Source organism: Bos javanicus, chromosome 7 (genome assembly GCF_032452875.1).
Source record: "Bos javanicus breed banteng chromosome 7, ARS-OSU_banteng_1.0, whole genome shotgun sequence".
In the NCBI taxonomy this organism is placed as follows: domain Eukaryota; kingdom Metazoa; phylum Chordata; class Mammalia; order Artiodactyla; family Bovidae; genus Bos; species Bos javanicus.
Window position 1 is genome coordinate 62,419,793 of NC_083874.1, and position 24,965 is coordinate 62,444,757.

Sequence of the window (24,965 nt, forward strand, 5' to 3'; positions counted from 1 at the left end):
ACCCAGGTTTTTCAAGGAAGCCCTAGAACAGCCCTGTGCAATAGAACACTCTGTGATGATGAAAATGTTCTGGATCTGCCCTGTTCAGGAGGGTAACCGCTAACCACATTTTGCTGTTGAGCACTTGAAATGTTTCTGGAGTGACTGAGGGACTGAATTTTAAATTTTAAGTTAAATTTAAATCTAAATAGCCAGGCATGGGGAGTGATTACCGTGGCACAAGAGTAATCCTGATTCCTTCTGTGACATACACTGCTGGTTTCTTATATTCTCCCTTCAGTGTGAAAAGTGAAAGTATTAGTCACTCAGTCCAACTCTTTGTGACCCCATAGACTGTAGCCCACCAGGCTCCTCTGTCCATGGAATTCTCCAGGCAAGAATACTGGAGTGGGTAGCCATTCCCTTCTCCAGGGGATCTTCCCAACCCAGGGATCAAACCTGTGTGTCCCTCTTTGCAGTTGGATTCTTTACTGTCTGAACCACCAGGGGAGCCCTTCAGTGCTCCTATCACATATTATCATTTGTATCTAGTTGGGCATTTTTAAAACCCATTCCTCGTTAGACTGTAAGTTCCAGAAGAACAAACGCTTTATCTGCTTTGCCACAGCTGTGTCTGTAGTACCTGGAATGGGATCAGTCCATAGTAAGTACATCATAAACATTTCTTGATGGATGGGTGAATGAATGAGTGAATGCTTAGTGAAGGCATTGCTTTCATTGGTGCTTTCCCTGGTTGCTTAGCCCGGTGCTCTGATAATGAAATGCAATCATGAAAAAGGTCAGCCTCCAGGTCATAAAATTAAAAGCTAAATCCATGCTTATAGGCACCACACATTCCCGTGTATAAGTAAGCTTGTGTGTACGAAAGGGTAATAATGCATCTGCGAGGCTTTGCCTCTGTGTATTCACGTGTGGACATGTTACGTCCACAAAGCTCCAGGTCAGGGAAATGAGGTCACTAGGACACATGCAAAGTCACTCAGGGAGGCAGTTTCTAAATCAGTACTTTTTATTTTGAAAGATTTGTCAAACTCTTCACACCGTGGCAAGAGTTTGCATGATTAATAAGAAGCAGCTTTTTCATGAAATGCTTGGAGGTGAACGAGTTCTCAGCCTGTGAGATCCGACCATCCCATTGATTTTGAAATTTCTTTTGATTAATAGAAAGAAAAAGTGGGGAGGGGAGAAGAGGAGGAACATGCTAGCGACTGAAAGATCTCTGGTGACAGCCATCCAGATGTGAAAAAAGAAAACAGAAAACCCAAAAGAAAACCAGTTTGCCACCTGCCCTTTTTCTGTTTTACCACGTTCTGCTCCTCGCTCTTGATTTTGGTCTTTCTGGCTGAAACAGCCTCCCTGTTCTGCATCTCCTAAAGGTAGTTTGGAGGGGAGCAGCCCTGCAGGACGTCGTGATCCACCTCTCAGAGGTGTGGGGGATTCCAGAGAACGGATGGGCCATGGCTCTGGAAAGTCTGAGCAAATTGCCTAATGCAAAAAGAAATGGCACTGCAAAGTGAGGAGGGGAGATGGTGAAGAACTGGGTATATGTGAGAGTTTATGTACTTTCAGAACACAGCCTCAGTTTCCTTCTCTCAGTCACAGCCCCTGACCACAAGATTCGTTATCTGCAGTTCTGGCTGGTGGATTCTGCAGCTCTCTCCCACCACTGATCCTCTAGCCCTAGAAGCATCCTTGCCAACATCACGTGCCTGTTACTTCCCTTTGTCCATCTTCAGGCCACTTAGGGATGACCCCCTGGCAGCCAATACCCTGATATAAAATTAACACAAAGTCTGACTTGGTGAATATTAGTTTCGAACAGAAAAGTAGAAAATCTGAAGATGCAATGTGTGTTGAAGGCAGACTCGAGCAGATCAAGTGTTCCACCCATGTGCCACCAAGACAATGGGCGGAGGTGCACGCGGCAAGAGGAAAACGGGACCATTCATGGGTGAGCAAGAGGCCGTGAGAGCTGAGTTACAGCTAAGAATGTCGTGACTTGGGTTAAAATGTCTGTGTTTAGCACCGTTAATGTATTCGTTTAAGTCTATATTAGCACCTTGACCCCAGGCAGAACAACAAACCATCCAAACATTTTAAACATTGGGGAAAACAGGAGGGGGAAGGTCAAAGAGAGAGAATCTGGTTCTGCAGGAGGAGGCATGGCTTTAGATCACGAGGTCCTTGTCGATGTCCTCTGCAAGGCAAGAAGGAGCAGAATTAGACTTGGGGGCCGGGGTCAATGAGGAAATGCTTCCCAAGGAGTTGGCGGATCCCGCCCATCCCGGGGGCCGGGGGCCAGGTAACCAATCCAAGGTCACCAAGGGAGTCTGTGACTGAGAACTTTGGTCTCCCCTGTCCCTGGCTGGTTCTTGTCACTTGTGCTGCCAAATTACACGTGCTGTTTCCTGTAGGTGCCTGTCAGTTCCCAAAGCAGTGCTAGACACAGAGTGAGTACTGATGCTTGAAAAGGGAGAGAGAGACAACAGATGGATAGAGAAGGACCAGGAAGTCACCTGAAAGAGCGAGGCCCACCCAGGCAGGGAGAGCAGACAGGAGTTAACCAGGCACAGAGAAGAGACGGACAGGAAGGACAGACACACAGACAGCAGCAAAGAGGGAGTCTTTGTCCTCTCGGACAGTGGATCCTTTGCTCAAACACTCACTCTCCTTGATGCCGAAGCAGCTGGCCCACTCGTCCAGGGCGATGTACTTGTCGTTGTCCAGGTCACAGGTCTCGAAAAAGCGGGTGGTGCAGTGTTCCATGGGGATAAGGGGGGCGCGCAGTGGGGCCAGCTCGGTGTGAGACAGGTACCTGCAGGGGTGAGGTGGGGAGAGGCTGAGGCTGAGCGAGCCCCACAGCCCTGCTTGGGGAGACAGAGGGAGGGAGCCTGCCCCTTGGGGCTGAAGGAGAGGATGTTCCACGGGCTCTGCCACTGACCTGCTGTGGTTCTGAGCATACAGCACTGCCCTACTCTGACCATCAGTTTCCTCCTCCATCAAAGGGGGAGGAGTTGATCATAATGTCTAAAGGGCCCTTCCAGGTCTGAGGTCTGAAAGACTCTGCACTTTCACTGCTAAGGGCCCAGTTTGATCCCTGGTCAGGAAACTATGATCCCATAAGATGTGTGGCTGGAAAAATAAAAGGAAGAGGGTGCCGACTTCTGGGGAGGGAGCGTGGGAAGGGACTGGAATTGGCAGGCAGAGGGTGAATAGAACTTTATCTTTTATGTACTGTGTCCCTTGTGAGAGGGAGGCCTTCTGGTTTCTCTCCCCATCTCCTGTTCCTGTCCTCCCAGCTGGCCTGGACTCCAGAGCACATGTAGGATTTTTTTTCCCTTGTTCCCCAGAGCCCTCCATTAGTTGTCCTCAAAACACTCTTCCCCAAGGAGCCCCAGGCCCTCCTATCTGGCCCAACTCGTGGAAGGGATTGGTTGAACTGAAGCTCCTCCCCCTTCTTTGTATATCAGTGAGGAAATCGAGCCCCAGGGAGGGGCAGGGACTCAGGCAAGGTCACGGGGCAGCTCTGGGACAAGGAGAGGGGAAGGACGGAGACTCTGACCCAGGATGCTTTCCCAGATGCAGGGTCCTTGCAGCCCCATCTGAAAGCCTCCCTCCAGGCCCCTTCCTTGCTCAGCCTGAGTCCAGATGTTCCTACTTCTCCCCTCCCCTTCACGGTATGACTCAGATGGATCCCAGCCATGGAAAGAGCCTGGGAGAGAAGCTACAGGCAGTTTCCCAGCACTCAGGAGACCCCAGCCCCCCAGGATCACCCACAGGGTAGGCTGGACCAGGAGGGAGGGTTAAGCCTCCCAGAGGGGCGCAGCCCTGGGCATCCTGTGCAAGCAGAGCGGCCCTCCTTTTGAGCTGCTCCAGGAGCACACAGCAAGGGAAGGCAGGACATGAGGGGCCGGTCCTGCTCAGCTGCAGACCATCAGCCACCACCTGCAACTTCTGGGCACATTCCTTACTTTTTCCTTCCATTGTGAGAAACAGACCACCACCCAGAGGGTGAGCTCCATGGGGGCAAGGGCCTACGTGGTAGTTCTCACTACAGTTAAATCCCCTGCCTGGAATTGTGCTCGACATGTAATAGACACTCAATAAATGTTGGTTGGCTGACCAACTCCTGGCCTATCCCACAGGGCGTTTACACAGCACTTCCTAACTCATTTCAACATGGGGCAGGAGTGATCAAACCAAAGCCTTGCCATGGAGACGGGATGGGCACTCTGATGGTCTTAAGAACTTCCAGAGCCAGTTTGCCCCATTGGGGCCGGGTCTCAGGGCCTTGCTGCCCCACCTCAGCCTTGCCAGCCCACGGAGTCTGGCGCTCCTTCCCAGCTCCTTCTACCTTGCTGAATGGATACCCAAGGCTGGCACTCACGGGGTTAAGGAGGGGTTTTCAGTTCTGATGGCTTCTGCCTCTTAGGCAGTAAGGAGGGAGTGTCTCATGGCACTAAATCCTTTCTACATCCTTTCTCCTACACCTATCCTTTCTTGTCGCAGCCCTTAGGCAAGCTATGGGCCTCCAGGGCTGGGAGCAGCAGAGGCCACCGAGAAGTCTTCTGACCACATCTAGTGCACCTAGCAGCCCTGACCAGCGACTGCCCACTCCAGGGCCAAGCTAGAGGCAGCTCCCCTCCGTGATCCTGAGGTTCTGGGGTCTTACCCGTCAATGGGGTGCTGATCCAGCTGCCCGAACTGCCAGTGCACAGGGAAGATGTACATGTTGTAGTTCTTCTCGAAGTCCCGGGCCAGCAGTTCCACGGGATGGTCGCCAGCCTCCAGGCGCTTCTCATTCTCGTGGATCTTTTTCACCTGTGGGAGCAGAGATGCTGTGTGACAAAGGGTCCAGGGAGGTTGTCGGGGCCAGTCAAGGTCCCTTCCCCCCGACAGGAGGCCAGAGTAGGCAGAGACCAGCCAAAGTCAGGGTTCAGAATGAGGGAAGGTGGTCCAGGGGTTAAGACTGTGCTTCCACTGCAGGGGGCACAGGTTTGATCCCTGTCAGGGACCTAAGATCCCACATGCTGAGCAGAGTGGCAAGGAAAAAAAAAGACCAAATGAGGGAAGGAGGTGGTTAGATGAGTACCAGCATTATCTCATCCACAGAAGTGGAGGCATGGGGCCATCTCAATCAGAATGACTGGGGAGTGTGTCAAAATGCAGCTTCCCGGGCCTTCCTTCACAGAGACACTGGTTCATTGTGCCTGAGGTGGGGCCCAGGGAGCTGTATTTTATCAGTACTCCTAGTGCTTGATATGTGCCTTAAAGTCCACAGACTCAGAAGGAAAAAGGAATAGAATTGTTTATGTCTCGTACTTAACATGGAGCTAAACAAAGTGAGCAGGTCCTTTCATTACAGGACTCCTCAGAGCCTTTAAGACGTGAATGTGCTCTGCCTGCATGCTAAGTCACTTCAGTCATGTTCGACTCTTTTTGACCCAGTGGAGTATATAGCTTGCCAGGCTCCTGTGTTTGTGGGATTCTCCAGGCAAGAATACTGGAGTGGGTTGCCATGCCTTCTTCCTCCAGGGGATCTTCCCAGTCCAGGGATTGAACCCATGTCTCTTATGTCTCCTGCATTGGCAGGTGGGTTCTTTACCACTACGCCACCTGGGAAGCCCCTGAATGTGTTCTAGGAGCTTTCAAAGGCCGCACGGAGGAGCCTGGGACAGAGGTGCTCGTTGGAGCAGGGATGTGGGCTTACATTTGGGGGCCTCGATCTGGGAATGGGACTGGGGATCTCAGCCAGCCTGGGGCCCGAAGTCAGGGCCAGCTCAGGGTTGAGCAAGTGCCCTGAGACAGAATGAAAAAAGACCCTTACTCGCAGCTTCTGCTTCTCGGTCAGGAGGTTGTTGTCCTCGTCCCTCTCGTACAGCGTGACCAGGACGTTCTTAAGCCAGTCCCGCATGCGCAAGGGGAATTCAGTCAGCTCGGAGTCCAGGCAGGGGGGGATGTCTAGGGTCAACACACAGAGGTGGTCAGCACAGACCCTGACTCCCTGCCCGAGGGCCAATGTGCTGGCCACGTCGCTCTCCCCACCCCCGCCCTTCTCCTGCTACTGCTTCAGTCTGTGGCCTTGGCACCGGGCTCAGCCTCTCTGGGCTGCAGTTTCTTCATACCTTTTGAACAAAGGAGATTGGGGGGGTGGGGAGAATACTCTGCAAATGGACAAGTACAAAGGCACATCCCCTGTTCCCTTGACTTTGATCTGATCTGGGGAGGGAAATGGTTTGCTCCAGAGACTCCTGCTTTTCTGGGTGTTGGGCCCTGAAAACAGAGGCCAGGACCCACCATGATGATGTTGACCCTTGAGAGGTGTTTGAAGCTGGGAGACTGAGGAACAGCATTCACTCAGAGGCCCAGCTTAGCCGGGGTGGGGGTTCAGGTATGCTTAATCACCAGAACATTCTTAGTGATAGGATTTCATCCTGGTCTTTGGAACTCAAGGTGACATAATGTCGGTCCTGGAGATTTCATCTAAGTCCACCCTCATGGAATTATTAGAGATCAGTGTGGAGAGAAAGGGCTTGCTTAAGGCCACATTATCAGAGCCTCATTCAGCACCAGGGCATGTGGGTGCCAGGGGACCTAGGGGTCCATTGTTCCCCAATCCTTGGGCCTGTGGAAAGTCCCCTCTGTGGTTAGGACCATGACCTTCTTCACCAGCAGCTGGGGAGTGGAAGAGAACATCTGAGAGGGAAATGCTAGGAGTCGGAGCAAGCGATACGCCCCAGAGAACAGAAGAGCCACTGGCACAAGCGTCAGTCTCACTGCCCAAGGATTCCTCCCCTGCCCTCCTTCCCCAGGCCTGAGCTGTCTCTTTTCACATCCAGGGCCCTGTAACTAGAAGAGCGGTGCTGACCACAGGAGAACCTGGTTCCCCCTCCTCCACCTTTCTGCACTCTGCACACCTGAGACAGGTGAGTGGCCCTCCCCGGTGTCATCTGGTGCCAGAATGTACCAGACACACCATGCGGATGTTGTCTTGGAGGGGAGCAGAGGGGGCCTTGCCTGTCTCGGATGACAGGGAGGCAGACACGCTGGAGCCTGGCCAGAGCAGGAGCCTGGGCCAGCTGAGTCTGCACCTGGGATCACTCCCCAGAGGCCAGGCAAACCCTGGCATCCCTGCCCCCAGCACCTGGCTCCCAGGTTTCTAGAAGCAGGTGCTTAATCATATGTTTTACACAGGCAGATGGGAATGTAGCAGAGTAAAAGGGCCTAGGATATGACAATATTGAGTAACAGGGCCTAAAGGGAACTGACAGGATTGCTTTGATTTTAAAGCATTCAAATCAAGTATTTTTAGGCCTAGAAGAACATCATTTTTGCTTCACAACTTTGAAGCAGGAAAGATTGTGGTTATACCTATAGAAGAACTTCCTCGTCATTACAGAAAAGAAGTGAGCTGTCTCAGATGCCAGTGAGAGGCTCCAGAAATCCGCCCTGATCCTGTGTTCCCTCCACTGCTCAGTCCTTTCCTGGAGGGGTCCTGAGTATAGATACCAGCTCATAAACAATCATCTCATTTTATAACTGGGATCCCTGATGCTCAGACAGGGGAAGAGAGGTGCCCAAGATCACACAGCACAGAGGTGGCAGAGCCAGCATCAGTGCCAGGTTGGTGCCTCCTCCCCGAGACGGGAGGCTTGGCAGGGCCCGAGGAGAGACTCACATTTGCAAGGCCCGATGTAGTCCAGGTGGAGTTTGTGGCCCTTCTTGGTGCCCTCCAGTGTGCACTTGGTGGCAAAGAAGTGGCAGGAAGAGTCGAAGGTCTTGTTGTCGTTGCTGCACACCTGTCGGCAAAGCAGAGCGCCTCACCCTCATTCCCAAAGCCCTTCGCCAGTACTGCCATCCATGCCCATTTCAGAGATGGGGACACTGAGGGCCAGGCAAGGAACGTGATTAGCCCGGGGTCCACACAGTGAGTTAGGGGTGGGGCCCTGGCAAGGAGCCACTCTTTAGGCTCCTAAGTCAATGTTCAGCCCATGCTGAGAGCCGCTGCTGGTCTCTGAGCAGCAGAATGACAGAGTCAGGGCTGAGATATGGGAAAGCAAATCTGGGAGATACAGAAAAGATGAATTGAAGGTGAGGATGAGGGAAAGGTAGAGTACGCAGAAGAATTAATACAGCAGGCCTGGGACTGTTATCCTTAGAAAGGCCTTCATGCGATGTTGGCCCTTGGCTGGTGTCTGGGAGCGAGGCTGGTGAACAGTTGCCTGCACTGTTAGAAAACTGTCCACAAATGATGCAAGTGTCTCAATTTGCCTGGGTTGCTCATACAGACAGTATGGTTCATGCTGAACATCTCTTTTCCTGCTCGGAGTCTGGCATTTGGGTATATGCCAGGCATGGGATGCCTGCGTGGCCAGGCTTCAACTAAACAGTGGGTGCTGAGTCTGTAATGGGCTTCGTTGGGCAGAAGCCTTGCTCGCATGAGGCTGCAGTTCATCTTTGTAGCCGGGGAAAGAGACCCTTCATGGCAGGGGGAGAATAAGCAAGACTGTGCATGGATCCCTCCACATTCAGCCTTTTTCCAATTCCCTTTTCATCCAGCTACATATCCTTAACTATTAGCAGTGAGTGCAAAGATGTGGTGAGTTATGTTGGTCCTTCTTTCGAATCTCTGCGCATGAGGATGGCGGTCAGAGATGCTGTGGGCTGAACAAGGGCAGTGACAGGAAGGAGTTGTGTCAGGAGGAGAGAAGCCTTGTCTTGAACACCCTGCACATACTTACTGTTTACATATCACTGCAGAGGGATTACTGATGGGCACTGGTGACCAGTGTGATAGGTGGTGAAGGGGTGAGGAGGAGGGAAGAGCTGACGAAGATGCTAAAATTTGGACCTCAAAGGGTAAGTTGTACTGGGGAGAGGTTGAAGATGGAGAGATCAGGTGGAGGTTGTGGGAATCATCCTGGAACTCAATTTGTGGCCCTGAGCTAGGTGACCACTAGCAAAATGGTTGATATGCATGAGTGCTCAATAAATATTTACTTGGATAGATGGATGGACAGATGATTCCTATTGGAGACTGAATGGACAGCTTTGAAAGTTTTTTTAAATAGTACATATTGGGTACTTACTAAGTACCAGGCATTATCTGACAAATCCCTGCAATAGCTCTATGAGATAAAGTCTATTTCTGACCCATCTTTAGAGGTGAGAAAACTTGGAGAGGATCAGGAACATAGCTAAGATCTCACACTTGATGTCAACCTTTGCTGTGACCCAGAACCCACATGTTTGGACCTGATGCTTTGCCAAGATTCTCCCACATGAGAAAGTCCCTCGTGTGTGTTCCTTTCTGAGTCTCAGTAGGGCTGGAAGCTGGTGGTGCTGAGTAAATTCTTGCCCGTTGCTGGAGAGTCCAGTGACAGTCACTCTCCAGTGACTGCTGGAGCATCCCAGACAGAGACCCTCTCTGGCTGTGTCTCTTGCTGTGACTAGACCTACTGAGGGGACTTCTGAGCCTGGAGCTGCCCTGTGGGATCCCCCAGGCTGGCAGTGTTCTGGGCAGACGCCCTGAGGGCCGCAGTCCTCATCCCCCGCCCTGTCCCTTGGGCCTCACCTTCTCAAACTCGCCGATGGGGGCAGGGCAGCTGGTAGGGTCCTGGCACACACACATGGGGGTGTTGTTCTCGTCCAGTTCGCACACCTTGCCGTGTTTGCAGTGGTGGTTCTGGCAGGGGTCTGGTACAGCACGAGGGCAACGTGGTTAGCCTCACCTGGGCTAGCACATCCATCGCGACCCAACCCACATGGATCCTTGGACAGAAGTCCTCAGCGTTGGCCCCCAACTCAACCTTTGGGCAGCCCTGCACCCTCCCTTCTCTTCTGCTGAAATCAGCTTGTCGGGGAGCAGTTGGCTCTGTCTGGAGACTAGAGATTTGGTCTGAGGTCAGGGCCAGGCATACCTGCGGGGGCTGGGGATTCAGTCTGGGACCCAGGAGCACTGGGTGCCATATGGCTCCCCAGAGGATAGAAGCAACCACTGTGTTCTCGGCTGTTCATGGATCAGTGACAGTGAGGTATTTTGGACTTCTAGAATAGACTTTCTAGGATGACTTGGAAAGTCAGCTGTTGTCACGGAGCCAGGAAGCTATGCAGCCCAGCAAAACAGACCTGAGTGTCCGTAGCGGAAAAGGGAACAGAGCCCCAGGACCAGACTGAACAATAGAGTCTGCCTGTGTCTCGTAAACACCGGATAAGAGACATGGAGGGGAAGGAACAGGACTCAGTAGATGCCCTTCTGCTCCAGTGGATACTCAGGCCCTGAGGATGAGAGCTCATCTAGCCTTTCCTCCTGGTGCTTGACTACGGTGTCGTAGTCTTCCTCTGTTAGATGCCTGACCTGCCAGGTCCTGGGAAAGGGTGCCTCTACTTTCATCTCGTAGTCCCTCGACAACCCTGGGGCAAGGGTCCACTGTCTTCACCCTTCCCCACAGAAGACATGAGCAAGCTGCACTCAGAGAAGGTTTGAGGGCTGTCAGAGGACATTGCAGAAAGTTTGGAGGCAGACCTTGGTTGGTCCACCTCCAGAGTTGGGACTTTAGCCCCTGGAGTGCGGTGAGTCCCCATTCTGTGGGTTAGGGATGCTGGACTGTGGGCGGGAGCCAGAAGCCCCAGGTCATGGTTCTCACAGCCTTATAGGAGTTGTGTCAGGCTTCCAGGCTTATTTCCTCATGGCCATGTGAAAATTAAATAAGCTTATAAGTGTGAAAGCGTCTGGGGCCATCAAGTGACCAGATGGGACTGGCAATCTCAGTAGGAACCTGAAACCCAACTCTGGAACTAGATTAAAGTGCTGCAAGGGTACAAGGCCACTTCCAGCTTGAGACTTCCCTTCCTGGCACTCACAGCCTGGCTATAAATAGATCTTTCCAGATTCCAGAAAACACTCCCAATCTTTCAGTCAAGGCAGTTTGTCCTTCACAGCCCCTCCCACAGGGAGGACCCCACCCTGCGTTTCCTTGGGAAGGAACCTCACACAGGCTTGGCCCACACACCAGGCCTGGGCGGCAGAGGGCAAAGGCTTGGTGTAACAAGATAAGGAGAAGGGACCTACTCTCGGCCACCACCTCCTCCTCGGTTTCCTCGGCACCATCATCGAATTCTCCTACTTCCACCTGGACGGGGTTGGCTCCCACGGGTACCTGGGGTGGAGGGAGAAGAGTGAGTCAAATGCCCCACCCCACCCCAAGACCTGGAGGAAAGGGGCAAAGGCTGGAGGGGACTTGCCCGAAGCCTTGGGTACCCACAGGGGATGGGGATAGACATGCTGAAATGGGTGCTGGGTTCAGATCCCAGGAGGCACAAGTGCCAGGTCCAGAATCGAGACTGAATCTATGGACTCGCTGTACCTCAAGGGCCCAGAACTCTATGGAGATGCCCTAGAGGCCACCAGCGGTGTCAGGCCAAGAGGGGGTGCCAAGCTCCCTCCCCTTCCAGCTGCACCAGGGTAGTCTCCCTTTCATCAGTTGATATTTGGGGAGACTCTGGATGACCATCTGAGAAAAAAATGTCACACAATTCAAACAGTAAAAAACAAATTCAGAATCATAGCTCCCACCTATGAGGTTGCAGGGAGAGTCTGGGGAGCACTCAGGCGTGTGTCATCATTGGGGGATCCACAGGATTTACATCTGTGCTGTGCATGCACGTGGGAAGGGGAACAATGGCCTGCTCCGACGGCCCCCGTCTGGATTCCCCAGCGAGCGGGTGTTGGCAGAGAGGAGTCTGGGGCCCCCACCACCTACCTCAGCCACCTCGGCCACGGTTTCTTCCACCACTTCTGTCTCATCAGGCAAGGCTTCCTGTTGCTGTTGGGAGGTGAAAATGGGGTTCAGAGAGGTTGGGGCCCGGGCCAGCTTCCCACCACTAACATACCTCAGCCTAGACCACTGAAGCTGGGGAGCTAGGAGAGAGGCTCATGGGAGATCCCCTGAGGCTGTGCCTCAGGGCCTGCCATGGGTAGACAACTCGGGCACAGGAGAAGCCAAACACGCAGGCCCTGTGGGGCTCCGGAGCACCGCGCTTTGTATAGTTATATCTGGAGTGTCTATCAAAACCCAAAAAGCATTTCCGCAGCTTAGACTCCCATAATGATAGGAGACCAACTGGTCTGATGCAGACCAACTCCCTTCAGATGGGAACACTGAAACCCATAGGGGATGAACCCTGAATTTTAACAGATGTCAGTATCTTCCCCACAAGTGTGATACTATCATCATCATCATTATTTGGCAGTTCCTTCTTGGAGTCAATTTGGAGTGAGAAGAAGCAAGATAGCACATGACTTTGAGGTGCCTGGCTGGCTGGGGCTTGTTTTCCCATCACTCCCATCAGCATCCCCTTCTCTTCTGGAAGTCTTCATATGATAAAGAGCTCACTTCCTTCTAAAACAATCCTAGTCGCTTTCTGGGGAAGCTCTGATCGCTAAACAAGTACAACTTCACATTACATGGAAATCTCTCTTCCCTGGAATCTCCTCCCAATGATCCTCATTCAGTTTTTATTTTGAGCTTATTAGTTTAAGGGAAAAAAATCTTAAAAAAAAAAAAAAAAAGACAACTCAAGAAGGGGAAGTGCTTGTCCCCTCTGAACATCCAGGGCTGGTAGATTCAATGCCCCTGCGCTGGTGGTGGGAGGTAAGACCAAGAAGATGTGACTTTCAGGTACTCACAGGGGCTGCCAAGGCCCTCCCGGCCAGGCAAAGGAGAAAGAAGATCCAGGCCCTCATGGTGCTGGGAACCCTGTTGGGAGAAGATAGATGAATAATTCAGTGAGGGCGAGGTTTCTCGATGGAGAGTTCCTCCTGACACTGAATTCCTGTGATATGCAAAATAATTTTAGATGATCCATGGTAAACGATAGTGAAAGACAGGGAGAAAGTTGCTTCTACTTGGTTCTCTTTTAATCCTGATGGTATGAGAAAGTCTCAGTTTGGTGCTAACGAGTCTTTAACATCTAACACTCATCTCTCACCCTTTTGAACAGAGGGCAGGCCTCTGGCTCAGAGCCTCCGCAGGAAATGACATCCAGCTGGAATTTAGTACAGTTGTTCTGTCTCCTTTGTATCTAGTTTAACAGTTTCCTTCTATTTATGACAAAAGTACGCAGGTTTTTCCATTTACGGTAGGGATCTTGTCTCTTTCCTCAGTACATTTATTTAAATTTTTAAACAGTGATTGGACAAAGACAACTGGTTAATTAATCAAGTCTGGGCAATGTTGAACCGGATCTTGTTCAAGGGCCCTTCAATCGCTGATGTTCTAGGATTCTTTTCTTCCTATACCCCAGACTCTTCCCCTCCTCTTCCCCCTCTCCTGTCTTTCCCCTGACCTCCTTCTCCCTGCTGCTGCTGCTGCTGCTGCATCATTTCAGTCGTGTCCGACTCTGTGCGACCCCGTAGACCGCAGCCCACCAGGCTCCCTGATCCCTGGGATTCTCCAGGCAAGAATACTGGCGTTGGTTGCCATTTCCTCCTCCAATCCTTCTCCCTGCTGCTGCTGCTGCTGCTAAGTCGCTTCAGTCGTGTCCGACTCTGTGTGACCCCATAGACGGCAGCCCACCAGGCTTCCCCGTCCCTGGGATTCTCCAGGCAAGAACACTGGAATGGGTTGCCATTTCCTTCTCCAATGCATGAAAGGGAAAAGTGAAAGCGAAGTCGCTCAGTCGTGTCCGATTCTTAGCGACCCCATGGACTACAGCCTACCCGGCTCTTCCGTCCATGGATTTTCCAGGCAAGAGTACTGGAGTGGGGTGCCATTGCCTTCTCCGATCCTTCTCCCTACCCCTCTTTAATAAGAGAATTTAATAGGCAGCAACCCCTTGCCAATTTGAGACAGTGAGGCCTACATTCTAAAACAAAGAACAATAGTTTTCAAGTATAGCCAGTGGAGACTTATGGCATACTTTCCTCCATTCTGCCCAGGAGGGATGGCACTTCTCTAGATTCTGTGTGGAAACTACCCAAATGCTTGCATATGTTTTGTGTTACCTTCTGTTTCCCCTTCACAGCTAAACGATGTTAACTGAGATCCAGAAAGTTCTCTAGAAAATTCTCCCACTGTGGTCACTGCTGAAACCTTCCTCTTGATGCTGAGCTCTCGACTCTAACAATCTAATGACTGGAGGGCATCTTGGAGCAGAATCTCTGATGATTTGCTGCTAGAATGCTGTCCCTAACCAAGGAACTGCGGTGGGGATGTTTTGTTTCTTGTCCTAACTCAAAGAACTTCCGTTTCCAAATGGCTTTAGAAAGTCCTTCCTTCTACTGTTCAGCTTGCCTCCCTTCAAGCTTCTCCTGGTCTGCTGTGATCATCCATCTGTGCCACACAGAGCAAGCATGCTCCCCTGCTCCTAAGCAGCTTTTAGTCAATGTGGGCAGTGGCCATGTCTTCCCCCATTTGTCCCTGGCTCCTTCCAAGATTTCTCAACTGACCAAGCACCTCGGTGGGAGGTACTGTGGCATCATGGAAGAAACACTTAGCTTGGAGCTAAATCCCAAGGATTCTGGTTCTGTCTCAATATTAACTTGGTATATTGGTTCAATCCTTCATCCTCTCTAGACCATGGTTTTCCTCTTCTATTACTTGAGAGGGTTCAACTAGCTGAGCTTTGAGGTGGTAGCCTGAGCCCTTGAGATGCCCTTTAACTGTCTCAAGCACATGCTGGTCTTGACATACATCATCCCCTCCATTATCCCCATCTTCACTTAAATTATGGTATTTGCATAGCAGAAAGAGGCACCAGAAGGGAAGACTTCATAATGGTCCTCTATTGGGGTTGAAATAGACACTAAACCTCAGTATTCCATGCATGTATAAGAAATAAAACCAACAGAAATTTAAAGAAATCAACCTGGGGGCTTGGCTTTGCTTCACGGTGTCCCCAACTCCAATCTGAATGCAGTCTTCCCTTTCCAGGAGGTTTTGGAAATGTTCCTCACCCCTTCCCCCCGACACAGAGTTGTATGTTGTCTTCCCTCCTCCACTTCTCTCAAGCCTAGAGGTAGAAAAATCTCCTTTCTTGCTTCCCCGCTTGGAGACAAAAGCAAAACAACGCCTGCATGTGGCTTTGGATGAAAGGAACAGGAGAGAAAGCGTGAATGAAAGGCTTGTCTGAGATCATTAGAAGTTGAAGGGTCAGAGACTCATAACAGGAATAAAAAAAGTCACCTTGTCTGGGCTCCAATGACAGACAAGTCATACTGTTAGAGAAGCAGCCCAGCTAGGGCTGGAAATGCAATAAGCCTCAGGTTGGAGAGCCAGGAAGACTAGCGTCTCCAGGGTTTGTGTCCTTCATCCGAGCAGAGGAACTGCTCCTCCTCTGTGACCAGGGAAAGATATGTGGGTCGGCTCTTCTGTCTGTCCTACCTCACCAGCCTTGCTCTTTCCCAGTGGCACACTGACTCTTTCTGCCACCCCCATCCTTGGTGCTGCAGCCAGAAGAGAAAAGTCATTCTAGATCTCATGGTGCATTAAAATTTCTAAAGGCCTCACACACTGGCACCACGGCATGGGAGGGCTGTGAGTCCCGTTGTTCCGATGAGCGGTCTGAGTTGGAGAGGGAGGAAGTCAGACAACATTCAGGCCCCTTCCAAGTTGACAAAATTCCTCCTCATGGACTTGGGTTGTGCCTCATAGAGGTTTTCTTTGAGACTGGGGTGGGGATCGGGGAGAAGAGTGGGATGTTAAGAAAAGGACACACAGTCTTGGAGGAGGAGGTGTTTCCCTAATTTGGGGGTTTGCCCAGTTTTCTCTCATCCCAAGATCCTCTTCATCCAGATTGTTTGATGGGAGGGAAGAGCAGCATTGGACGGTTCTTGAATGTATGACCATATTCCCTGCATACCCATGAGCTTCCTGTCTGAGGTTCTCTAACCACCACTGGTCAAAGAGGCCAGGTGCCCATCCTGCAAAGGTCAGGGTGTGCATCAGTAACCCTAGCAAGGTCAGAACACAGGGCCAAACCCCAGCATCCAGAAATGATCAGCTGTGCACACATCCTTTGCCAGTCAAACCTAGGCCTGGCATGCCCATCTGGTGAAAATATAAACACCTTTGTATAAATGAGCAGTATTAAATAAAAACTCTGTATCTCTTTAGTTTGTAATGATGCCTGTGTTTATCCTTTTAAGAATGTTTTCATACTCTGGCATCCCACTGGGGGCTGAAGGCATGTTTTTCTACCTTATAGTACAGAAGAGAGGGCTGAGGCCCAGAGGGGAAAAAACCTGCCCAGAGCCCCAGGGAGAGGGTGGCAGGGCTGAATGAAGACCAAGGCTGCCCCCCTCCACCTCTGGCCTGCCCTCTGCCTCACCTGCTGTTTCCCTTGGCAGCAGTTCCTCCGCTAGGTGCTCACCTGATGGGGCCCAGTTGGGCTGTGAACTGGCCCAAGGTACCCTGGAGGAAATGAGACTGGGGGGGGTGGGCGGGGGAGCAGGAGGTGTGTTTCCCTTGGCCCAGTGGTCATCAGATGCAGACTTAGCTCACTCCCACCCCGCCACTGCCCCTGCCTCTTGTTCCGAACATCCAGTCCTTTCCTTTTGCCTTTATTTGCTCTGGAGACGGCTGAAAACCCGTCCCTGGCTGCCAGCAGGACCCGAAGCTGAGGTCACCTCTCCTCCTTTAGAAAGAGTCTGGGGATGGAAAAATACAGCCGCCACCCCCCCCCACCCCACCCAAGTTCATCTCCCTTGAAACATAAAGGGCCTCCTGTGGGCTTTCTCTGGACACTGAAGGGTTGCTGAAGGACAGAACTAGGGAAAAATCTTGGAATCATTAAATTTTAGACTTTGGATCTTGGAATCATAGACCCCTGAGGACATGAAGCACAGAATCTGGGTTACAGTCATCAAATCTGATTTGAGTAGAAGAGTTTATGAAGCAATGCAGTCTAACAGAACTTTCTAAGATGATGAAAATATTCTATATCTGCATTGTGTAATGTGATGGCTAGTGGCCACCGGTGGTTATTGAACACTTGAAATGTTGCTAGTGCAAATGAAGGGCTGAAGTTTTCCTTGTATTTCATTTTAATTAACTTAAATTCTACGTAACCACATGTGGGTAGTGGCTACCATATTAAGACAGAGCTTGCTTAGTCCCTCAGTCATGCCCAACTCTTTGCAATCCTGTGGACTATAGCCCACCAGGCTCCTCTGTCCATGGGATTCTCCAGGCAAGAACACTGGAGTAGGTTGCCTTTCCCTTCTTCAGGGGATCTTCCAAACCCAGGGATCAAACTCAGGTCTCCTTCATTGCCAGTGGATTCTTTACTATCTGAGCCACCAGGGAAGCCCATATTAGACAGAGTGGTTATCAACTTTTATAGAGGCATTATGGCAGAGAGGTAAGCCCAGGCGCTCTGGAGACAGAATATATAGGTTCAAACCCTGGTTCTGTCATATAGCAGTTGTGTGACTTTCAGAAAGTGATTTTCCCTCTCTGGGCCTCAGTTTATTTCTCCATCTTTAAAATGAAAATAACATACTTACCTTGAAAGACTCATGGGTGATTACAAGAGATAAGCATCAGAAGAGTATCTTAAAAAACAAAGATCCCAGAATCTCCATTCCCCTTGAAAATCCAGGACAAGAATCCTAGCTCTTTGTTCATGGCCCAGGGGAACAGGTGCTGGGCTGGAACAAAGTAGGCATTGCTCCTTTTGGTGTCGGGCACTCCAGCCCAGCCTCCACAGGCACAGTGAGGAAGCCAGGCCCCAGGCTGCCCTCTCAGTTGGGCTGCTGACGCAAAGCAGGCATCTTGCTTCCACCATTTGGCTTACTAACAAGGGTTCCCAAAACACATGTTCCTGGTAAACAAGCCCAAAGAGAGGAAAACAAGTCTAGAGGCTAATAAAGGAACTCGTGAGTGAGCCAGGCCCACCAGAATGCCAGGACTCAGAAGGAGGCCTGAGACAGTCCAGAGAGGTGCCACTGTGGCCAGTGTGGCCACGTGGGCACTCACACCCCAGGGAGCACACACAGCCACTCAGAGGTGATGTGGAAGTCAGGAGCCCTGGGATTGAGTCTTGGCAGTGCTGCCCCCAGCCCACCCTTCAAATTAGGATAGGCTCCTCTGCTCCTTGGCTTCACCTAGTGCCACTCCTCTGCACAACGCAGAGGTTGTTTTAGATCAGTGGTGTTCAGAGTCATACAAGCCAGGGAGCCTTTCTCTCAATGAAGTCTTCTGCGGAAGTCCAAGTTTGAAATAACTAAGAGCCGTTCACTTTTGTTGTACATATGAATGCACTATTATCTATTCAATGAATCAGCTTGAAATTAAAAAAAAAAAAAAAAAAACATTGTTGAGATGGGAGCTGGCACTGGGACACTCCCTGAGATGCCTTGGAGAACCTCTAAGTTCTTTCATGAGAAGAGTTTGAAGACCCTGAGGCCATAGTCCCTAAGGTTCCTTTCAGCCCTGATGTTCCAAGTCAGCTGAGTCAGAAGCCTATCAGAGGACCGCCTTTCCCAGCTTGGGCCTTGACTCCCTGCTTCCACTTCTAACAATCCTTGCTGGAAGGGAAGAAGCTAAGGGAAACATTTAGGGCAGCAGTCCCCAACCTTTTTGGCACCAGGGACCAGTTTCATGGAAGACAATTTTTCCACAGACCAGGGCGGAGTGGAGCATGTGATTAAAGCACATTCTATTCATTGTGCTGCTGCTGCTAAGTTGCTTCAGTCATGTCCGACTCTGTGCGACCCCATTGCTATTATTATTACATCAGCTCCACCTCAGATCATCAGGCATTAGGTCCTGGAAGTTGAGGACCCCTGTTTTAGGGTGCTTAAGCACAGGTTTGAAGAGGTTCAGAGGCAACTCAGAAATAGCCCCAGAGCATGAGACTGGTATCAGTCTGACAGATGTTCCATAAACACATCTAAGATGCCACGTTTTGCTGTGGTTAGAAGCCCCAGGGTGGAGCTTTAGGCTCTCCCCATTGGCTCCCCCTAGCGACCACTGGTGCATCTGGGTGACCACAAATGGAAGGGATGAGAAATAACATCAAAGTGTCCAGGCTGTCACATCCTAAACATAGCAAGCAAATCCATGGCACATGTGGCTCCACCTGCCCCTCCTATGCATGTGGCAGACATTACTAATCAATCATATGACCTTTCCCCCTAAAGTCCAGTTCAGTTCAGTCGCTCAGTCGCGTCCGACTCTCTGCAACCCCATGAATCGCAGCACGCCAGGCCTCCCTGTCCATCACCAACTCGTGGAGTTCACTCAAACTCATGTCCATCGAGATGGTGATGCCATCCAGCCATCTTATCCTCTGTCGTCCCCTTCTCCTCGTTGGACTCAAATCCTGGACACAGTTCTTTTGGCAGTTGCTACCAATGGATTGGTGGTATCATGCCAAGCAACACCTCTTTGCCATGCTTCTGATTTTAGAGATAGGAAGACTGAGGATCAGAGAGGGAAAATAATTCACTTGAGGTCATACGTGGCAAGCTGGTATCTGGACTGAACTTCCAGATATTCAGAAATATCAGGACGTTTGGGAAATTGTTTATTTTTCCATTTGATTAGTCTAGGATCCTATGGCCATAACTAACACATAAGGGGCCAGAAAGATCCTCATAATAAAACATAATAACATAAAGGGTGCTGCAGTCATGTCCGACTCTGTGCGACCCCATAGACGGCAGCCCACCAGGCTCCCCCGTCCCTGGGATTCTCCAGGCAAGAACACTGGAGTGGATTGCCATTTCCTTCTCCAATGCATGAAAGTGAAAAGTGAAAGGGAAGTCACTCAGTCATGTCCGACTCTTAGCAACCCCATGGACTGCAGCCCACCAGGCTCCTCCGTCCGTGGGATTTTCCAGGCAAGAGTACTGGAGTGGGGTGCCATTGCCTTCTCCGAAAGATCCTCATATGAAATGGGTTAATACCACATTTCTGAAACAACCCAGCTAGAGTGAGAGTTGGTATCTCCATTTCTACTTTGCCTACAGACATCAAGGTCTATAACTGGACAAGTGAGTGCAGAGTTAATGTCCTGTCTAGACATCTCCTGGATAAGAAGGAGACTGTTTTCCTAAATAATTCTGTCAAGTCACTGGTTGCAGTCACCTCTTAGCCACTTCCTGTTGCCCTAATGACAAAGCCATGTGGGCTGTGTCAGGCCATGGCAAGCCAGCAAAGGAGGAAGAGAGGTAGCTCTTACTACTTGTTATCCATGGGGCTTGTTGACTACAGGGAGGAGTGTCAGGAGAGTACCAAACTGCTCAAAGGAAACCAACAAAAAAAGCCAAAATGAACATCTGGATGTTTCCAGATGTCTGAAAATTTGGCTCAGACATCAGTTTGCCGCGTGACTTTGAGTTATTCTCCCTTCCTGAGTCTCAATTTCTGTCTATAATATACAACAGGTGCTCAGATGGTAAAGAATCTGCGGGCAGTGCAGGAGACTGGGGTTCAATTTATGGGTTGGGAAGATCCCCTGGAGAAGGAAATGGCAACCCCATCCAGTATTCTTGCTGGGAGAATCCCATGGACAGAGGAGCCTGTTGGTTGACATACAGTCCATGAGGTCGCCAAGAGTCAGACGTGACTGAGCAACTAACACTCAGGCGTCTATCCCTCCGCCATGACCTGTAGTTAGGTCTGGCTGTGCATGTCTGTGTGTGGCTACAAATGGCGATTGTGTATTTGCATAAGTGACCAGTGACCTTGAGTGACCAGTCACTGACCAGTGACCAGTGACCACTGTGTGAAGCTTTGTATGTGATGCTGCGTGTCTACCTGACTCAGCATCTGTGGGTTTCAGCCCATATAGGTGAGGGTCAGAGTTTGCATATGCATCAGATGGACATCCGAGACTTGTCTGTGAGTCAAGGTATTCCTCAGAGAGAGCCGTGAGTACGTGACCCCCTGTGTCTGCTCTTGTATTGAAACATTTATTTTCAGCTGTGCCAGTGGGTGCCTGTCGGTGAAATCAATGTTTATATACTTGGCATCCTCGTGGGTTTGTGTCTGTCCCTGTTTATCCCTGCACACATACCTGTCTAAATAACGTCAAAAATCAAATATTTTCCTGTTTACCTCACATCCTCAGCTCTTTCCTCCACCATCCTTTTCTATTTATAGCTTATTTTTTTAGCAAGGAAAACTGCTCTTGTGAATAGCAAACCCCAGCCACACAATTGGTTGACAAGTCTCTACAGATGGATAAAGATTTTAGCACAACTATTATGCAATCCAAGTTCCCCTAGCCCCTCCTCTCTTGTTTCCTTTTCAACTAGGGGGCCAGGAGCTGTTAAAGGGGGCAGCCAGGGGGCCGACTATTCTTTCTAATGAAAGCAGCACCTGGCAGTTGGGTTCACAGGACTTCAGAGCTGAAAGGGCACCTGGAGACCCTAGGTTAGATTCCCCATTTAACAGATTAGGGAACTGAGTCTGGAGATGGGAAGTGTCTTTCCAAATGTCACTGTGAGTTAGGTTCCACCTCTGCCTTTGCCTTGGACACTGGAGGGTGCAACACTCTTGGGAAATATGAAGGTGCCCAAATCAAAAGAATTTGGACAATATTTATTTTGCTTAAATGTGCGTGTCACCACTTTTAGTAAAGGGAAGTTGTATCCAAACCCTAAGATGATGAAGCTGCCGAACAAAAAAGCCGGGAATGATGTCACCAAGTCTTTGGATGCCATCAATTCATCCATTCTAAAAACCCATCTCATCAGGTGAGAGGGCCACAGTGTAGCAGGCGCTTCTCTGTGTATCATCCCCGTTTTGTCCACATAGTATCCCTTTGAGGTGGTGGTGTTATCACTTTTTGAACCAAGGAGGACCTGGTTCCCCTTGAACCTGGGGTTCAGAAAGAAGAAGCCATTAGTTCAAGGTCAAATGGCACCTTTGAGGTAGGGGTGGTTTTAAAACTTGGGTCTTCAAGTAGCCTATCCCAGGAAGCAGGAAGCATCTTATAGCCCCACAGCTGCCCTGGGGTCCCGGGAGATTGGGAGATCGGGAGGGCAGGACCTATAATTTGCCCTCTTGGGATAGAGTGGAGTGGGGGACATTCAGACCTACAGAGCCTGATATTCTGTTTCTAGTGTCCCCTCCCAGCCAGCAGGCAGAGACCCTGAAAAAAAGGTTACCGTGGCAACTCGCATTCCTCCTAGAGTGAGTCATAGCAAAGAAGAGCCTTTTGGTGGGTGGGACTTGGAGAAAGTTTCAAAAGTTGATTCCTTCTCCAGGCACCCTCCCTTCCCTCCCCCTCCCTCCCTCAACTCCAGCTCCCGGCTTTGTCGATGTGGCAGCTGATGGCTGCGAGTTAACTCTCTCTTCCCCCCAACCACTCCCATTTCAAAGCTTTTCATCCTCCTGCAAATACACCTTCACTTCCAGTCCCCACCCTCTCCATCTCCCACATCATGCCCTCTGGCTACTTGGAGGGGCAGGCGTCCATTTGAGAATATTTTTAAGACTGAAGGCTGTGAACACCCTCTTGGATATTGCCACTAACTCTGTCTCTATTTCTCTCTGTGTCTATCTCTCTCACACACACACACAACTGTATATACAATTTTAAGGGGCTTGCAATTTCCTCGAAAACTAGCCAAAGGCCAGTCCATGAATTCTGCTTTAAGAGACCTTCATTGGAAAGTTCAGAAGTCGTCGGGCATCCCAAACATCATTGAGTCCATTCCTCTTACTTTACAGACAGGGAGACTAACTCCAGGGGAGACATTTACCTAAGATCACATGTAAAATGTATGTCTTCAGTCTGCCCCCCTACTTCAGATGTGCTTCTCATCCTCTCTCAGCACTCGGGGTGCACAGAAATTCAACCGCAGAGAAAACCCTTTCTCTTTGTGTTCTGCATAGAATAGCATTTTCTGGAGGAAAACATGTGCCCCTCTGTTTCTTTTTGGGTGGACTGGGCTTCCTGGAAGACATGCCTTCCCCAAGGCCCCCCTTTCCACTTGGTGCTCTTAGGGACTCAGGAAGCCTGCTCATGAACCAGCCAGTGAAGCCATAGGTAGGAAGGGCTTTACCTGAAGACCTAACAGCAGCCTAGACTTTGAACTTCTCATGGCAAAGGTGTGAGAAGGTCACCCTGAAACCCTCTCCATCTTGCCTTCTCCCTCCCACTCTTTGCAGCACACCACCACCACACCCAGTCTCCCATCGGACCCTGCGCCTCTCTGGACCCTATCGGATATCAGGGGTCTTCAAATCTAGACACACGGAGGGCTACTACTGCTGAGTTTCCTGTGTTTACACCCTGGGGAGCCCGGGATGAGAACAATGCCTAACCCCGGGCTGATTGTCTGACAGTGCTATTTCAGGCTGAATGGCACCGGAATTGGTGTGTGTGTGTGTGGGTGTGTGTTGGAGAGGGTGGAGGTTGAGAGGGGAGAAATTCCAGGGCAACAGGAGCCTTCACAGAGGTGCTGATGAAAGGTGAAGACCCCCTCTTATCCCTCCAAAGATCAGTTTATCACCCAGGCCAAGTCCCTTTAGGAAAACAGAGTGCAAGAACCAAGTTTAGAAAGTTTCTCCTCCTGGAATGGGAAGCAGGGCAGACTCTGGTGGCCCATCCCTCTTGCAGCTGTGCCCAGATCATATTCCCAGGAAAGGAAGAGGTGGCCCCTATTTGTAAAGGCAGCGTCTGAAACCCGAGAGACAGGCGCAGAGAGGGACAGGGAGAAAATACTCTCTCAGAGACAGTCGGATTACTTTCTGCAAATCCAAAGGGGAGACCACATGATCTCAGTTTCACCTGAGGAGTTAACAGGCAGCAAGTCTGTGTCCCTTGCCCTTCAGGAGAGCAAGGATGGAGTCTCTCGCCCAGAGACCTCCCAACACAGCTTCTTTTCCTTGTACACAAAGTGAGGAGTGGGCCAGGGTGCAGGGGGTGCAAGCCTAGAAGAGGGACAGGCAGGGCAGGGGTCGGACATACCTCAGTGGCAGGCAGGCAGGCAGCAGGCAAGCTCCGGGCAGTCTGGAGGTCTGCAGGAATGTGAGGGGCTTAGAGCCTGGCAACAGGAAACCACTCAGAGCTCTGGGCTGGGTCTGTCTCCCCCTCCACCCCGTGGTCCCTCCTCCTCCTGTGTCTCCTCCTTCCCCTCCCCTCCCCTCCCCTTCTCCCCACAGCCAAAGCTGTCTCTGTCTTCCAAGCCTTTCCTCCTCTCCTCGCGGTGGGCTGTCCTGACCCGCCTCCCAACCCCGCCCGCCACATGGGTTCTGGAGCTCTTGCCTAGACAGACTGACCGAGCAGAGCGCTGGGACTGGAAAGGCTGGGGGAATCATCTAGAACAGTCCCCTCCTCATTCAGAGGGGAACTGAGGCCTAGAGGGGACAAGGGATCACCCACCCAGGGTTCCCAAGGGGAATATCGAGGCCCAAGTGTCTGGAGTGTCTGACCGATGATCTTTACAAGAGCTCCCTGGCATCATGCAGTGCTGAGGAGGGCAGAGCCCTGCGAGGGGGTTGTATCTGTGGCAAAGGCAAGGCCAGGACTTGCCTCTGTACAGACTGAAGAAGCTGCCATTGATGGCGTCGTCACTGATGGTTCGGGATACTGTCTAAAAATAACCACTCAAACTCTTAGCTGTGCCACCGATAGACACAGAAGGGGTTGGCCATCTAGCTGGGGAAATCTGTGTCATCAGTATAGAATAGATAAGGTGATTGCTGATACATATTACGATCACAGAGATAACAATGACCAAGGTTTACTTGGGACTTAGAATTTTCTCGGCAAACCCTTGACATAGATACTGTTACTATGCTGATTTTACTAATCAGGAAACAGAGGCGCTAAGAGGCTGTTACTTGCCCAAGATCACCTGTCTAGAAGTGGGGTAGGCAGGCGGATTCTACATTCAGTCCGGGTCACTTCTTTTTTAAATTAGGTATTTATTTTTGGCTGCCCTGGGTCTTTGTTGCTGCAGGTGGGCTTTCTCTGGCTGGCGATGAGTGAGGCATACTCATCAT

General features: G+C 50.7%; 1 protein-coding gene across 2 annotated transcripts; it reads right to left on the reverse strand.

The window, feature by feature from the left end:
- Positions 1–991: 991 nt before the first annotated feature.
- Positions 992–24,173, reverse strand: SPARC (secreted protein acidic and cysteine rich). Of its 2 annotated transcripts, XM_061424105.1 has the most exons (11): positions 23,929–24,042; positions 14,869–15,082; positions 12,689–12,758; positions 11,763–11,825; positions 11,072–11,159; positions 9,575–9,696; positions 7,679–7,799; positions 5,828–5,961; positions 4,673–4,821; positions 2,667–2,815; positions 992–2,197 (listed from the first exon to the last, which is right to left on the reverse strand). In XM_061424105.1, exons 3-11 carry the CDS (start codon positions 12,743–12,745, stop codon positions 2,169–2,171), a joined length of 912 nt encoding a protein of 303 aa, XP_061280089.1. In that variant the 5' UTR covers positions 12,746–12,758; positions 14,869–15,082; positions 23,929–24,042; the 3' UTR covers positions 992–2,168. The 2 variants fall into 2 exon arrangements, with proteins under 2 accessions (XP_061280089.1, XP_061280088.1); XM_061424104.1 differs by lacking the exon at positions 14,869–15,082 and having other exon boundaries at positions 23,929–24,173.
- Positions 24,174–24,965: the final 792 nt, after the last annotated feature.

Coding starts and splice junctions, on each gene's coding strand:
- SPARC (XM_061424104.1), bottom strand. CDS start 12,745: ATGAGGGCCTGGATCTTCTTTCTCCTTTGCCTGGCCGGGAGGGCCTTG. Junction 9,697..11,071: donor GGAGGAGGTGGTGGCCGAGA/GTAGGTCCCTTC, acceptor GTGCTGTACCAG/ACCCCTGCCAGAACCACCAC. Junction 7,800..9,574: donor CCATCGGCGAGTTTGAGAAG/GTGAGGCCCAAG, acceptor CTTTGCCGACAG/GTGTGCAGCAACGACAACAA.